Below are 17770 nucleotides of genomic sequence, written 5' to 3'. Positions count from 1 at the left end.
CTCTACCAGAGGATGGTAGAGGACAGAAAGGCCTGGAGAAACGTTGTCCATGGGGATTGGACACGACTTCGCAACTAACAACAGCAACAAATCTTCTTCTTCAATAATAGTGAATTCTGATTTGTAATAGTATCCTAAGGATGAAAACACGTAGATGCACTTACATGAGCAGTGGGCACACATGTGCCCGCGAAGCTCCATTGGTGCAAGCAGCAGGCGCACGTGACTACCGCTTGCATAAATGGAGTTGCATGAGTGCGCTCACCCACTACTTGTGCGGAACCATCCCCTCTTCCCACCTTCACCCCCGCTCCCGCCAGTCTGCAAAGCAGGAAAGTTTGGGGAATCCTGATTTAAATTACCATATAAATCTCCAATATGACATCAGCAACAAAACTCCTGTATCCTTTTGGATGCATGAGATATGCCTAAGCAGTTAAAATGCTGGCTGCATTGCCTGAAAACTAGCTTCTAGTACATGCTAACAATGAAAAAAAGGTAATCACAACCTACTTTCTCTCTCTATTTTTAGAAACTCAAGACACTTAGCCATTTCTTGGACTGAGTAAATGGTTGCCAAGCAGTAATTATTCCAATCATGGAAAAAAAATTAAAATTAAAATCCCAAGTACCAAGAATATGTTGAAAACTATGGATTTAGCCAGGCTGCCAAAACAAAACATCTTTTTTTAAAAAAACACTTCACTTGCCAATGTTTTGAATTTCTCTTGGAATACAGGACAATCCCTCTTTAAAGATTTCTAATTTGGGATATTTGTTCCTTTTGAGCTAAAACAAAAGAAAAATATATACATCCCAGATTACATCTTTCTTGAAATCAACGTTTCTCAGAAGCCCTTCTCAATTGAATTCTGGGCAAACTATAAGCTAAGAAACATGTTTTATAAAACATTTGGGCAGAATGGAAAGAACAAGTGGCTCAGTGGCTAAGACACTGAACTTGTCGATCAGAAAGGTTGGCAGGTCAGCAATTCGAATCCCTAGCACAGGTTTCCTGTGTGAGCAGGGGGTGGGACTAGATGACCTCCAAGGTCCCTTCCAACTCTACTGTTACTATTACTAATTTACAGGTTTCTCTGTATTATAGAGGCTGAACAAAAGAAGATCCATTGTATTACAGAACACCAAAGACTATTAAAATGATTTAGGGAGTTTCCTCTTTGTTTTGTTTTATTTTTGCCATCTTTAATGAAGGAGAATAGGGTAGCCAAATTTTGGGTTTGTAGTTATAAGTGAAACAGTAGAGACAATGGGTATCAAGAAGCATTAAAAGGTAGCCACCAATCACACCAGTTGCTTTGGATTGTTTTGGTGCCATACTCATTGTGAGGGTGAAGGAAAAATTCATCTCAATTGATATCACACAGAAAAAAAAATAACAACTTTCCTCAAGTTGGTGTCAACTTTCTCCAAGTTGGTGCCAGCCATGTTTCCAAAAAATTCTTAGAGAAACAAATGGAGGCTATTGGGTCAGAGGAGGATCATGCAGAATGGATTCTTAATTCTCTCTGGAGAAGTCCTTATTTTTTGCCTTCTTTTAGACCAGTGTTTCTCAACCTCAGCAATTTAAAGATGTATGTGGACTCAGCTCCTAGAATTGCCAAGCCACTATGTGTGAACTTCAGCTCACAGATCCTCAGCTGGCATGCCAAATGGGGTACTGGGGGTCGAAGTGCATCAACATTGTTGCTGAGGTTGAGAAACACAGGTTTAATTTCACAGAAATAAGTACACCTGCAATAATGTTTCTAAGGAATGAGGAAATCTAAAACCTTTCTTTCTATGAGAATGGCCACCAGAGAAATGATTAATGGATAGAGGAGATAAACAGAGATACAGAGAGTGAAGAGATAGAAAAGTAAAGAATTATAGACATAGATGGACAGTGACAGAGTTGGACAAACACTGCAAAGGGACAAGTAATTTAAGGCAAAAGATACTCAGAAATGAGGGTCTGAGCAAACTTAGGCAGGGTTCAGTGTACAAATATTTACAGAGGCTCATTTTATTCTTTAAGAAACAATTCCCTTGGGTTACTGTTTCATAAATATTGCTTTGCCAATGCCTTTCAGGAATGGAAGAACTTCTAATGTACTTCTTTCACTGGAAAAGTTGGGATACATTCAAAGTTGTATCTGCTTTGAAAATAGCTGACGCTTAACTGTACAGCATAATCAAACATTAGCACAGGAAATGTCATTAATACTGTTTGGTTTTGTGCCATAAAATGCCAAATTTAATTTCCATGGGAGTCAGGGATCCTGGATTTTGGAGGCATGCTGTACGTTAGTTCATTTGAGGTAGTTTGGTTCAAAATGTTTTGCTATATGATGCACAGATTCTCCCAGTTAAAGGTTATAAGAATCAGAGCTTTAATAGTATATACATAGATAGACTTTAACCTTTTTTTCAGCGAAACAAAGCTTATTCCCAAGGAAATATGTGTCTGCCTCAGGGCTGCAGAAACAAAATTGTTTTCGATTATATGTATGATATATTAATTTCTGTCAACGGAAAATACAAACCTGTATATAGTATACAATATCTGGACTGGTAAACTGGGGTTTATTTTTTTGTTCTAATGTAACCATGAAATGAGAGCCATACTGGTATAGTGGTTAAAGCACAAATCCAGCTGGATGACCCTGGGCCTGTCACTCTTTCTCAGTCCTCGGAACCAGGCAATGGCAAGGCACTTATGAAAAACTTTCCAAGAAAGTAGGGACTAGTCCAAGCAGTCACCAGCAGTGAAAAATTGACTTGAAGGCACCCAAAAAATATGAAATACTATCGTGGCACTGACTGAAGTAACAAAAGAAATATTAATTACTTGCTTCACCATTAAAGTAACACACATAGCTACCTAAAGGGGCTTCTAGAAAAATCATTGAAGTGACCTAATTGTGTCACTAGTGATAACACATCCCTCTTCAACTCAAATATATAAGAATGGTGATCAAGAAAAGTTACCTGGCTGTTATTTATGGAAAGTTACCTGATCTTATTTATGATTTCATTGATGTCAATGTGTTTCTTTTCATCTCTTTTGTAATGTTCCATAAAGTGTGGGTAGTTATCAGCTGAAAACTGCTTATTGAGGCCACTCTCAGGAGGTATATTCTCCACACCCATTTTTTGCAGGAAATCTTGATGAGTAAGGTAGCCTTTTCCATTCAGATCATACCTTTTAAAAATTCAGAGAATACAGAGTAGTTTTGTTTATTCGTTGGTTTATTCGCCCTGTATATGACAGCATCCTGAATTGTCTATGCTCGGTTTAGGAACAGTTGTTACACAGCTATACAAAAAATGCACAAGATATATCAGAAAAGGAAATAAGTGTTTAACTAAGATACTATGCTTTATGTATAATAGTCATAGAACAATTTCTAGGAAATATCAAACTATCAAACTATAGTTAGATTTTCTTCTTATGAATACTTGCTACAAAATTAGGATGGAGGAGGGGAATATATGATTTGCCATAAGAAATGGATCATGGTCCATTTGTTGTGTGCGCTTTGCATAATGGCTATTTATTTCTGGAATATCACAAAGCATGGAGATGATATCCACAGGGGACAGTTTTGTCTTGCTATTCACTGTTAAACTAATGACCTTCACACTGATCTAAATTCTAGTCATATCTAGATATATTTTTTTAATCTTTCCTTGTTCTATTATTTTACTCTTGCTTTGCTTAAATTTCATTTTTCATTTCTTAATTTTTTATTGTTGTGACCTACCTAAAGTAGCCCCATGGTGAGACAGGCAGCAAATACTAATGCTAATGCTAATATTAATACTCCTACTCTTACTACTCCTACTCCTACTAATAATAATTTGTGACAACATAAAAAAGCAAAAGAGCCTTTACTGAAAGAGGGAACTAGGGAAACCTCTTGAAAACAACAAGATTAAAAGCAGGATATTGAAAGGAAAGAGTTGAGCATTGAGTTTCTAACTGGAAAAAGAAGCCAATACACAGTCAATACCTGAAGGACACTAAAGGAAAGGTGGATACAAAGCTAACATGGAACTGGTTGAGATCAGGGATGCTGGAGAAAGAAACTGAAGGCTTCATTTTGGCTGTTCAAGAACAAGCCTTGCAGACTAATTCCATGAAAGCAAAAATGCAAATTTCAGCATGTCAGTAACAACAGAAAATGTTGCTTATGCAACGAGAAAGATGCAACAGTGGATCACCTTCCCAGTGGCTGCAAAATTTCACAGACTGATTACCTACAACGTCATGACCAGGGGTGGGTTCTAAATTTTTTTACTACTGATTCTGTGGGTGTGGCTTATTTGGTGGGCGTGGCTTATGGTCATGTGACTGGGTGGGCATGGCTTGGTGGTCATGTGACTGGGTGGGTGTGGCCAACTTGATGTCACTCACGTCAAAGGTTAGGGTTAGGGTGCCTGGCCTCTCCTTGCCTCAAAGGTCTCAACAAGATACACTTTCCCTGTCTATTTATTTACTACTACTGAATATCCAAAATATACTATTTATGGGTGGGTTTCAATTTTTTTTACTACTGGTTCTGTGGGTGAGGCTTGGTGGGCGTGGCATGGCTAGGTGAGCATGATGGGTGTGGCATGGGAAGGATACTGTAAAATCTTCAGTCCCACCCCACTCCAGGGGAAGGATAGTGTAAGATCTCCATTGTCTCCTCAATCTAGGGCAAGGTTACTGCAAAATCCCCATTTCCTCCCAATCTGCTGGGACTTGGGAGGCAGAGAATAGATGGGGGCGGGGCCAGTCAGAATTTTTACTACCAGTTCTCCGAACTACTCAAAATTTCCATTACCAGTTCTCCAGAACTGGTCAGAGCCTGCTGAAACCCACCTCTGGTGTAAGGAGAACCTGCTCAGAGAAGTTTCCTCTTTGATCAAACATGCAAGTCACAACAAATAAGTTTTTAAAAGAACAAATTTGTGTTACTGTCCTGTTTCTTTCTAAATCTTTAGTTATCTTTGCCACTGGCTGTCACATCATAATAACACAATAGCTATAACTTTTGCCTTGTAAACAGAAGGTTCCTGGTTCAAACCCTGGTAAAAATGTGCCTTTTTAAACATTTCCATTGAAAAACATAGACTGAGGTCACATTGATGGAGAGTGGGGGATTGACACAGACGGACACATCACTTGTTTCTAACCTCCAAAAATAGTGCCCTGGGCCTATTAAAGGTAAAGGTTCCCCTCACACATATGTGCTAGTCATTCCTGACTCTAGGGGGCGGTGCTCATCTCCGTTTCAAAGCTGAAGAGCCAGCACTGTCCGAAGACGTCTCCATGTTCATGTGGCTGACATGACTAAACACCAAAGGTGCACGGAACACTGTTATCTTCCCACCAAAGGTGGTCTCTTTTTCTACTTGCATTTTTAATGTGCTTTCAAACTGCTAGGTTGGCAGAAGCTAGGACAAGTAACGGGAGCTCACCCCGTTACGCAACACTAGGGATGCGAACCGCTGAACTGCTGACCTTTCGATCGTCAGCCTCAGCGTGTTAGCCACTGAGCCACCACATCCCTGGGCCTATTATGGAAGTGTAAATCAATGAGGCAAGTACAGATAAAACCATAGACATCATAGGGAGTAGTAGTTAAAAAAAAGTAGAAATTTATTTCTCTTGATATATAAGTCTACAGGTAATGAGGGAAGGATATTTTTTTAAATAAAGCCTTACCTTGTCCAAAGTTTTTCAAATTCTCTGGGGTTTATTGGGATACCACATCTAAAGAGAATGTCCCTCAAATCTTTTTTTGTAATTATGCCATTTCCATCTGCATCATATTCATGGAAGTGCTAAAACATGAAATATATTTTAATAGAAACAAATGTTTAAAAAGACAGATTTTATCTTCTATTCATAAACAATCATAAAAAAGAAAAATCAACATTATGATCTCAAGTAAGTAAAGGGCCTCAAAATCAGAAGTGAAGAATACAATAATTGAGGAAAAGAAGTATATATCAGCTGGACTACAACAAAGAAGTTGAAACTAAATATTTGCCTGTAATGGTTTTAGTAGTTTTTCTTATTTCTACCTTTTTCTTCTTCTCTAGCAATAGCAATAGCACTTAGACCTACCGCTTCATAGTGCTTTACAGCCCTCATTAAGCAGTTTACAGAGTCGGCATATTGCCCCCTGCAATGTAGGTCCTCATTTTACCAACCTCAGAAGGATGGAAGGCTGAGTCAACCTTGAGCCGGTGAGAATTGAACTGCTAAACTGCTGGCAGTCGGGAGTCAGCAGAAGTAGTCTGCAGTACTGCACTCTAACCACTGCGTCACCACTACTCCGCTAACAAAATAGTGGAGACTGAAATTAAAAAAAGGTTTCTAAAGCTTAAACTCCAAAGATCTCTTAGTTTATTGTAAAAAAATAACAATGTATTCTTTTTTATGGTTAATTTTCCATTAATGTTATACTGAGCATTAACTGTAACAACCTCAGTGATATATGTCCACTTCCTAACACTTGGTCCCTGCGTCAATTTTTTTTTTTTAATTCCCTTCAATGTTTCTCTTTTTTAGTCTTCTAAAAAGTATTAATTACAATAATAATTTCTAAAAAAAAGTTCACCAGCTAAAAGGTGGGCAGTCTGTCCTGCAAATAAACAGATGGACTACATAGCTCAGATTCATCAATACCCTTGCAAAAATTCAAGTTCTATATACAGCATTGACTCTGATATCTAAGGCTGAACTCAAACGTTAATCAGTTCTAAACTGGTAATGAATTATATGAATGTGCCCCATGTGAATGTTCAATAGGACATATAAATTATCACTGCCCGCTATCATTTTTCTCCTTTTAACAATCATCTTAACATTTTAACAATCATTAGTCGAAAACTACAGACCGATCTCCCTTTGCTGCGTCACCTGCAAAGTCATGGAATCTATCATCAACCAATCCATTACCTCACACTTAGAAACTAACAACCTACTCTCCAACAAACAATTTGGTTTCAGGAAAAAGTTATCATGTAACTTACAACTTCTCCACTGCAAAAACATATGGACTTCAAATCTAGATCAAGGCAAATCAATAGATGCAATCTACATAGACTTCTGCAAAGCTTTTGACTCAGTAGTACACGATAAACTTCTCCTTAAACTAACATCCTATGGCATCTCAGGACCCCTCCACAAATGGATATCTGCTTTTCTGTCTAACAGACAACAAGTGGTCAAAATTGGCAATGCTTTATCAAATCCTGTTCCTGTCAAGAGTGGCGTTCCTCAAGGCAGCGTCCTTGGACCAACACTCTTTATTCTATACATTAATGATCTTTGTGACCATATCTCAAGTAATTGTGTTCTCTTTGCTGACGATGTCAAACTATTTAACACCACAGACAACACTTCTATCATTCAAAACGACCTTGACCATCTAACCGCTTGGTCTAAAATTGGCAGCTCAAATTTCAACCAGCAAATGCTCAGTCTTACATATAGGAAAAAGAACTCTAAAACTAAGTACATACTAGATGGACATTACCTTACAGACGACCCCATCCCGTTAAAGACCTTGGAGTTTTCATGTCAAATGATCTAAGTGCCAAAGCCCACTGCAACTACATAGCAAAAAGCTCTAAGAGTTGTAAACCTAATTTTATGTAGCTTCTTTTCCAAAACACCACACTACTAACCAGAGCATATAAAACATTTGCTAGACCAATTCTAGAATACAGCTCACCTGTTTGGAACCCTCACCACATCTCTGACATCAATACAATTGAACGTGTCCAGAAATATTTTACAAGAAGAGTTCTCCATTCCTCTGAAAACAACAAAATACCTTATCCCACCAGACTTGAAATCCTAGGCTTAGAAAACTTGGAACTCCGTCGCCTTCGACAAGACCTAAGTTTAACTCACAGAATCATCTATTGTAATGTCCTTCCTGTCAAAGACTACTTCAGCTTTAATTGCAATAATACAAGGGCAACCAATAGATTTAAACTTAATGTAAACCGCTTTAATCTAGATTGCAGAAAATATGACTTCTGCAACAGAATCATCAGTGCTTGGAATACTTTACCTGACTCTGTGGTCTCTTCCCATAATCCTAAAAGCTTTAACCAAAAATTTCTACTATTGACCTCACCCCATTCCTAAGAGGACCATAAGGGGCGTGCATAAGCGCACAAACGTGCCTACCGTTCCTGTCCTATTGTTTTTCTTTTCTTCTTCCTATATATGTTTATATGTGTATATACTATATAATCTTTTTGTATGATGTTGTGACAAAATAAATAAATAAATAAATAAATCTGTAGGGAACAAAGACCTTTACACGTCTTTCCATCAGATGGGGCATTGCGTCAAAAAAATCAAAATGGCAGCTATAACATGATCAAACTCCTGGTTCTATTGCACAGTCACAGCCAATACTGGAATTTTTTTTGACTTACCCTGTAGATTCTCCTGCCCTGACATATGGACAGATTATCCCATCAAGCTGTTCTAATGGTTATGTGGGAGTTTTTTTCTCTTTCACTAACTCTCTCACATAAAATATAATGGAATGTGGGAATGGCCTTGGGAGACAGAAGGATGAATCACAGACTAGACAACCATCATGCCAAAAGTATCTGTGTCCACAGACGCAGAAGGGAAACATTACAGAAGGGACCCTGCGTAGTTTTCCAGGAAGGAGAAGATAAATAAAAGTAAAGGTAAAGGTTCTCTTCGCACACATGTGCTAGTCATTCTCGACTCTAAGGGGCGGTGCTCATCTCCGTTTCAAAGCCGAAGAGCCAGCACAGTCCGATGACATCTCCGTGGTCATGGGGCCGGCATGGCTAAATGCCAAAAGTGCACGGAACGCTGTTCCCTTCCCGCCAAAAGTGGTCCCTATTTTTTCTACTTGCATTTTTAAGTGCTTTCGAAATTGCTAGGTTGGCAGAAGCTGGGACAAGTAATGGGAGCTCACTCCGTTATACGGCACTAGGGATTCGAACCGCTGAACTGCCAACCTTTCGATCGACAAGCTCAGCATCTTAACCATTGATCCACCACATCCCTTATAGTGGATAAATACATTCAGACTTTTAAGATTCTGTGAAGATAATCTTAGAGTTATTTAAGATAACTCTAAGATAGAGCTAGGATTCATTGTTGTGCTTTTGGTCTGGACAACATCAAAATGTAGGCAACAATCAACCATGATGTGTTGACCAAAAGACAATACTCCTTCTTTATGTAGCTCCACAGTGCATTTGAGTCAAGACCCAGCAGCATTTTGGAGAAAACAAGATAGCCAAAGATTTGTGCTTCAGTTGATGCATAGTTGCACACATTGTCAAAATGGTAAAGAAAAAGAAGAACGTGCCAAAAGAACCAAGTGATAACGTCATATGGGAGATGTGGCCAAGTGGCAAGAGAGAAGGAGGCTACACCGTAAGCCACAGTGACACGGTGGTTAGAGTGCAGTACTGCAGGCTACTTCTGCTGCCTGCAATTTTGCAGTTCGAATCTCACCAGGCTCAAGGCTGACTTAGCCTTCCATCCTTCTGAGGTAGGCAAAATGAGGACACAAATATATATATATGTGTGTGTGTGTGTGTGTGTGTGTGTGTGTGTGTGTGTGTATGTATCTAAATGCTATTGCTGTTATTGCTACTTAACTTGGGCCTATCACAGTATAACTTAAAGTCTACAAATTCTGTGAAAGGTCCCGTATGGATAATTCTTACTTAATAGAATGTTTGTAAGTGATTAATGGAATAAACCCTCTGAGCTGGAATGGAACAACTCGCTGCAGCCAACTCGCCATGGTCAACTTGCCATGGCCAATTCTCCACAGCCAACTCGCCGTGGGACAACTCACTATGGCCAACTCATTGCTGGATAATTCAACAATTCAATTTAATTATTTAGAATATTTTTTTTAAAAAAAAATAATTTTTGTCATTCACATATCCGTTTGTCCTTCCTTTAGCATCCTTTTCTTAATGATTCTATTTCACTACTTCTTTGACATCTGTAACTCTTGTCTCGTGGCGAGTTGGCTGCAGTGAGTTGGCCATGGTGAGTTGGCTGTGGCGGGGGCTTATTTCAATAATCAAGTTTGGAACTCCTATGCATTTCAGTCCCACTACCACATACTGCGTAAATAATTATAATAGATATATATTCTGCTGTATTCTCTCTTTTAAAGAACCTGAAAAGCTCAGCAGCTTAAAATCAGATTGTGAAATACATTATTTTCAAGTCTACTACTCATTTTGATCGCTAATGAGCTATTTGTTTATGTTTGTTAACGGTTTGCTTTAGATGCTGTTGTTTAGCAACAATAAAAAAATTCCACATCCCATCAAAGCTAAGCACTGTCTGAAGCCCTAAAAGCATTTTAGACACATATATGTTTCAAAGCTACTCAGGTCTTACCATAGCCAGGTCAGCCCATCTGTTCTGTGCTTTGATACTAAGATAGGAGTGAGCTTGTTCACAAGCGAGATCTGCATCTGCTACAATCCGCCTAGGTCTTAGAAAAAAAATATTATAATTATTTTTTTTCCTAAATGGGTTCATTAACATCTTAGAAGTTTTGTTTGTTTGTTTTCTTCTTATGTTTTGTACAGAGAGTTTTTAAGACTTACCTCAGAGATCTGCATACAAATGAGTTCCTTACAATTATTCCCCACCCTCCCTCCAGCTGCAAAATTAAAAATCTCTTTAAAACTTCCCTTAATTCTTGTCAACATATGCAAATACGGATTGGTCAAATGTCTTAATTGCAGCTGAGATTTAAAGGGAAAATGTATGTAAATCAAAGCAGGCTCTAAAAACGTCTATAAGATCCAGTGCAACTTCAGCATAGAGTGGTCTGAAGAGCACTAGAAAATTGCTGTGCCCGTTCTACTATAAAATTCAGCAAAAGCCACTGATAAGCTGCAACATCTCTTTTATTTGTGCTGTGCCGGTTGTAAGCCTTGCTCGTTCAGAAGTTATGCTGAACCCATATCAGAAGAGCAGCCCTTCGTCTAACCACAGGTCTCCAACTTTGGTCACTTTAAGACTTGTGGACTTCAACTCCCAGAATTCCACAAGTCCTTGAAACCCACAAGTCTTAAAGTGGCCAAGGTTGAAGACCTCTGATCTAAACCAGGAGTCTCCAACCTTGGTCCCTTTAAGACTTGTGGACTTCAACTCCTAGAGTCCCTCAGCCAGCAAAGCTTGGCTTGGTCTTAAAGGGACCAAGGTTGGAGACCCCTGATCTAAACCAAAGGTCCCAACCTGTGGGCCGCAGCCGACTACCGGGTCATGGCTTAATCACCACCGGGCTGTGTGAGTGGCCAGCCGATGCACATACATGCACATACAACCCTACTTCCATGAGCTTCATTATGGGCTCTTGCGCCCTCACTTGCACGAGCATTGCTGCGAACGATGCGGGTGCTGCATCCAGAAAGGTTGGGGAACTCTGATCTAACCAACAAGGGGGCTTTTGTACACTTGTGTGGCCCTCACGGGAAGCGGCAGCCAAACTCTCTCAAGACTTTTATTAAGTTATACGCACATTCCTGGCTTCTTGTTCCCTTTGGAAGCCAGGAAAAAAAAATACTGACTGATCATTCTAGCTTGCCAGGTTCCTTTTTGGCAGATAATAGTAAATAGCCAATGATGAATCTCCCCCTCCTGAGTTTGTTGTTTTGGCTTTCTTCCCACTGGGCAACAACTTCCTTTCTGGCTGTGGATACATTTTGAAAAATAAAGAATTGCACTTTATTGACTTGGGCGAGTTCAAACTATATATGAAGCGAGGGCAATTGAATTGAAGAATTATGCTTGGAAGTTTGGTGGGATGAATGGGAAACTAGAGAGAAGAAAAAGAACAGAATTGCAATGTTCGATTTTTGAGTAGAGAGATAAGAGTAGGAAGCGTTAAGCCACTCCTATTCATCGCAATTCCACAAACAAAACGCCTACAATTATGTCTCACACTTAATATAATAGAAGACTACACTGAAACCAAACAAACAGCCCGTAATGTTGACTAGAAGATTCCCACTGAGTCTAATTAGGCCAACAGCCAATACAGTATACATATTTTACAGAATGAAATAGAACATGATGACAGAAAACTGTCTCTCCCGGCAATGTCTCCATGTTTGGAGGTGTGTATCTTCTTACAGTTATCTAAAACATCAAGAAAAACTTCAGGTTTGGACCAACTCAACTAGTTTTTATGGACACTTACTTTTAAATCTTGTGGGTTGAGATTGTAGCACCAATTTATTTTATATATTTGCTGGGTTTCTATGGTAGTCTACAGGGACTCTGAGCAGTTTACATTGCTTTCATTAAGCAACAAGATTAAAATGGCTGTTCTTTTGTGACACTGTTTTACTATCAATGAAAAAGAAAATTACGAAGAAAACAGGTTGCCACTGAAGACCAATCAAGCTCCAAACCCAACCTAGTGGGAGCTTTGTTCTTTGTGCTAGAGGAATAAAAAGAAAGTTCTTCCCACTTGCAGCTCTATCAAATTTGGATTCTATTCTATTAATTTTTGCTATATTGTGCAGAACTGTTTGTTTCTGATTTACATCCTATTCTCTCCTATGTCTTGCAGAATTTTTAAACAAATTGCTTAGTAAACCAGCATCTCCCTCCACAGTTCTTGCAGATCAAATTTAATGTGAAATTTAATGTGGAGAAAAGCAAGGTTTTACACCTAGGCAGAAAAAAACCAAAGGAACAAGTACAGCTTAGGCAAAACCTGGCTCAAAAATAGTAACTGTGAGAGGGAAATTAGAATCCTAGTAGACAATCACTTAAACCAGCAGTGTGTGGAGCCAGCAGTGTGTGGCAGCAGCCCAAAAAGCTTACACAATCCTTGGTTGTATAAACAGAGGCATAGGGACAAAATCATGTGAAGTATTGGTACTGCTTTATAAATCCTTAGTAATTTGAGGGGCTGCCACAAAGAAGAGGGGGACAACGTATTTTCTAAAGCACCAGAAGGCAAGACAAGAAACAATGGAGGGAAACAAATCAAGGAGAGAAGCAACTTGAAATTAAGGAGAAACTTCCTAATAGTGAGGACAATTAACCAGTGGAACAGCTTTGCCTTCAGAAGTTGTTGGTGCTTCATCAATGGAGGTTTTTAATAAAAGACTGGACAGCAACCTGTCTGAAATGATATATGGTCTCCTGCTTAAGTAGTGGGTTAAACTAGAAGACCCCCAAGGTCCTATCCAGCTCTATTCTGATTGACCAAAGTCAAAGTTTTAATACCTTGCAATTTAAAATCAAGGGCTAATCTAGCAATTTCAGGTTGAATTCCACTTGATGCCAAAATCTAACTGCACCTAACTTTTATTTATCACAAAAACCATTAAGGCTAAATGTCTCAAACTGATTTTATCTAAGCAATCTTTCACTAGCTACAGAGCTATACAGATTTAGCTTTTATTTAAGTCATCACTAACATAAAAAAAAAATTTCCAGTGTTGGAGCATTCACAACTTCTGAAGGCAAGTCGTTCCACTTATTAATTGTTCTAACTGTCAGGAAATTTCTCCTTAGTTCTAAGTTGCTTCTTTCTTTGATCAGTTTCCACCCATTGCTTCTTGTTCTACCCTCGGGTGCTTTGGAGAACAGCCCGACTCCCTCTTCTTTGTGGCAGCCCCTGAGATATTGGAACACAGCTATCAAGTCTCCCCAGTCCTTCTTTTTGTTAAACTAGACATACCCAGTTCCTGCAACCGTTCTTCATATGTTTTAGCCTCCAGTCCCCTAATCATCTTTGTTGCTCTTCTCTGCACTCTTTCTAGAGTCTCAACATCTTTTTTACATCGTGGCGACCAAAACTGGATGCAATATTCCAAGTGTGTCACTGTATTATGAACACTGATAATATTAAATAAACATATGCATAAAGAATATTTCTATGTGTTCCTATTTATATTCAAATTTATAAGCTGCTTAGCAGTGAGGAAAGTTCATAACAATCCTGGGCTTGGAAAACTTGGAACTCCGTCGCCTTCGACAAGACCTAAGTTTAACTCATAGAATCATCTATTGTAATGTCCTTCCTGTCAAAGACTACTTCAGCTTTAATTGCAATAATACAAGAGCAACCAATAGATTTAAACTTAATGTCAACCGCTTTAATCTAGATTGCAGAAAATATGACTTCTGTAACAGAATCATCAGTGCTTGGAATACTTTACCTGACTCTGTGGTCTCTTCTCATAATCCTAAAAACTTTAACCAAAATCTTTCTACTATTGACCTCACCCCATTCCTAAGAGGACCATAAGGGGCGTGCATAAGCGCACAAACGTGCCTACCGTTCCTGTCCTATTGTTTTTCTTTTCTTCTTCCTATATATATATATATATATATATATATATATATATATATATATATATATATATGCTTATACCTTTATATACTATATAACCTTTCTGTATGATAGTTACATATATTGTTGTGACAAAATAAATAAATAAAAATAAAATAAATAAAACATACTGTAGTCTCCAACTGGTGGACTGAAAGCAGCATATCCATGAATAATACAGTAAACTAAAAACATGAATTGCCTGGAACTGCAGTCATTCTGTATTTCAAGCCAGCCATCTTGGCTGTGGCAGGGTTAGATGTGATTACTACTTGATTGGGCAACCACTGGAAAATCCTACGACTAGATGTGGAAATTGAAATGCTGCAGAAAAAAGGCCGTGGCAACTAAACCATATTATTGCAAGAAAGCCAACATGGAGACAACCATAAAATTAGTAGGAGTTGAACTTTCCTCAGAGGAGCTCATAAAACAGGGAACTTCTTTGCTGGCTTTTGAAAATAAAGGAAGGGTCTAACTACCCACAGTGTTCTCCAGCTTCGAATATCAAGGACAGAGCAGAGCAATGTAAGAGAAAGACAAAATGGTATGGGAACCTGCATAAATAGACAGTTTCCCCCCCTCCCCATGATATTACTCTAATAAACAACTAATTCCCACAAAACTATCTTATGCCCTGGGATGTCAAACCACCTAATAGGGCTGCATTACTATTACTATTATCCTTCTCATCTTTCCTATTACTTATTTCCTTAGCTTCTTTTGACTAATACTTTGTTGTTTGTATCTCATGATGTATGTTGACTGCTTTTATTAGTACCCTACTATGATTTATGTTGATTGACTAGTTATTATCCTATGACCAACACTGAACGTTGTATCTTATGATTTATGATTATTGTATTTTATGATTATGATCATGATTTATCACTTGTTGGTTTTATGTACGCTAAGAGCTTATGCACCAGAGACAAATTCCTGTGTGTCCAGTCACATTTGGCCAATAAAGAATTCTCTCCTCCTCTCCTCTCCTCTCCCCTCCTCTCCTCTCCTTACGATTTATTATTTATTTATTTGTCACAACAATATATGTAGGTATCATACAAAAAGATTATATAGTATATAAACACTTATATGAGTAAATATAAGGAGGGATAAGCATATATATATATATAGGAAGAAGAAAAGAAAAACAATAGGACAGGAACGGTAGGCACGTTTGTGCGCTTATGCACGCCCCTTATGGTCCTCTTAGGAATGGGGTGAGGTCAATAGTAGAAAGTTTTTGGTTAAAGCTTTTAGGATTATGAGAAGAGACCACAGAGCCAGGTGAAGTATTCCAAGCACTGATGATTCTGTTACAGAAGTCATATTTTCTGCAATCTAGATTAAAGCGGTTGACATTAAGTTTAAATCTATTAGTTGCTCTTGTATTATTGCAATTAAAGCTGAAGTAGTCTTTGACAGGAAGGACATTACAATAGATGATTCTGTGAGTTAAACTTAGGTCTTGTCGAAGGCGACGGAGTTCCAAGTTTTCTAAGCCTAGGATTTCAAGTCTGGTGGGATAAGGTATTTTATTGTTTTCAGAGGAATGGACTACCTGTACTTAGAAGTATACAGGTAGCAATTGACTTACAAGAGTTCATTTAGTGACTGCTCAAAGCTACAAAGGTCCTGGAAAAAAAGCAACTTATGACTGTTTTTATGATTTATGACTCCTCTCCTCTCCTCTCCTCTCCTCTCCTCTCCTCTCCTCTCCTCTTATTCTATTCTATTCTATTCTATTCTATTCTATTCTATTCTATTCTATTCTATTCCTGGTCTTAACCAAAAGCCAAGATAGGCCAAAAGTAATCTATAAGTGTTTACAGTTGGGAACCATCCTAAGATGGTCTAATGGATAACTTTATACAGTACTGCCTAATGAAGAATAAAGTAATAACCTATTTATATTTTCTTCTCTAGCATCTGTTTTGAAACAAGATCAAGAAGTTGGCTTGTATTGTCAATGAACTTCCAAAGGAAGTCAATGGGTTCCAATACAAATTGTTTCCCTTTCTCCAGAGCAGTAGTAGTGCAAACATGGTCTCCAGAGAAGAACACTTTTTCATCCAACAGAATAAATAAAGAACAGTCCTCTGCACAATCCTCTGTAGAGGACTGTGAAATTTTACTGAATCTGATTCAATCTGAACCAATCAAGAAAAAAGGCTGTATGAAATTCCTCTGTTTTAGACAGGCTGCTTTTCACATCAGCCACTTTTACACTTTCCTCCCTTTTTAAATTTTGAATTGCAACTCTCTCTTTTTTTTTATTCTGCTCGCAACATTCTTCTGAGACTTACATTTTCTTCCCTTTATTCATTCCTCTGATCAAGAAAGCAAAAATGCTGTTGCACTCTCCCAGAATTGCAGAATTTGGAGGGACCATGAGGAATCTTCAAGATCATCCTTCACAATGGGCAGGAAAACTAATTAACCCAAGTAGGAGAAGTGGTTGCCGAGCTTCTTCTTAAAAATCTTGATAGATGAAGAAACTACAACTTTTGTAAGTAGATTACTCCATTCTAGCATAATTCTTACTGAAATTCGTCCCTGTATTTAAAGGACATTTGGGTAACTGGACCCAGTTGCTATGCCAATATAAAAAATAGTTCCTGCTCATCTTATATGATGAACTTATATCTTATATGATGAGCTTATATTATACCTTATATGAACCTGAGCTCAGTCATCATCTTTCCCCTCCAAATTCTTTTCCTTAGGCTGAAGAGTGCAAAGAAGAGCAACTAGTACGATTAAAGGGCTGGAGGCTAAAACATATGAACAGTTGGAGGATTTGGGTTTGGCTAGTCTAGAGAAAAGAAGGACTAGGAGGGATATGTTAGCAGTATTCCAGTATTAGAAAAGAAAGAAGAGAGGGTCAACTTATTTTCCAAAGCATCGGAAACAATGGATGGAAACTAATCAAGGAGAGAAGCAACCTGGAACTGAGGAGAAACTTCCTAACAGTGAGGACAATCAACCAATGGAACAGCTTGCCTTCAGATATTGTGGGTGCTCCATCACGGGAAGTTTTAAAGAAGAGACTGGACAGTCACCTGTCTGAAATGGTATATGGTCTCCTGCTTGAGCAGGGGGTTGGACTAGAAGATCTCCAAGGTCCCTTACAGCTGTATTCTGATTTGACCATCCCAAGTTATTTTAGTCTGTGCTCTTAGATATCACCTTTGTCACCTTCTCTGCTTTCCCGTTCTAACCTCTCAATACCTTTCTGGAAAAGTAATGTCCAGAATTGTACTCAGAACTCCAAGTAGGGTCTCATTGCAACTGGATGACTTCAAGAAAATCAGTTCAAAATCATGGATGTGGAAGCAGGTATAGCAAGTTCTCCATGCAGATTTTAGCCC

The 17770-nt window shown here is 38.5% G+C and overlaps 1 protein-coding gene across 3 annotated transcripts in view; it reads right to left on the bottom strand.

Moving 5' to 3' along the window:
* EFCAB6 (EF-hand calcium binding domain 6) overlaps positions 1–17770 on the bottom strand; it is a 144264-nt gene that overhangs the window by 38986 nt on the left and 87508 nt on the right. For all 3 annotated transcript variants that reach the window (XM_058189880.1, XM_058189882.1, XM_058189881.1), the window contains exons 20-22: positions 10433–10529; positions 5717–5835; positions 3017–3205 (exon numbers count right to left, since the gene is read on the bottom strand). In XM_058189880.1, coding sequence (XP_058045863.1) covers positions 3017–3205; positions 5717–5835; positions 10433–10529 — 405 coding nt within the window. The remainder of the gene's footprint in view (positions 1–3016; positions 3206–5716; positions 5836–10432; positions 10530–17770) is intronic.

The sequence above is a fragment of the Ahaetulla prasina genome, chromosome 7 (assembly GCF_028640845.1).
Source record: "Ahaetulla prasina isolate Xishuangbanna chromosome 7, ASM2864084v1, whole genome shotgun sequence".
Classification (NCBI taxonomy): domain Eukaryota; kingdom Metazoa; phylum Chordata; class Lepidosauria; order Squamata; family Colubridae; genus Ahaetulla; species Ahaetulla prasina.
This window is presented reverse-complemented; position numbering and strand designations above follow the sequence as displayed.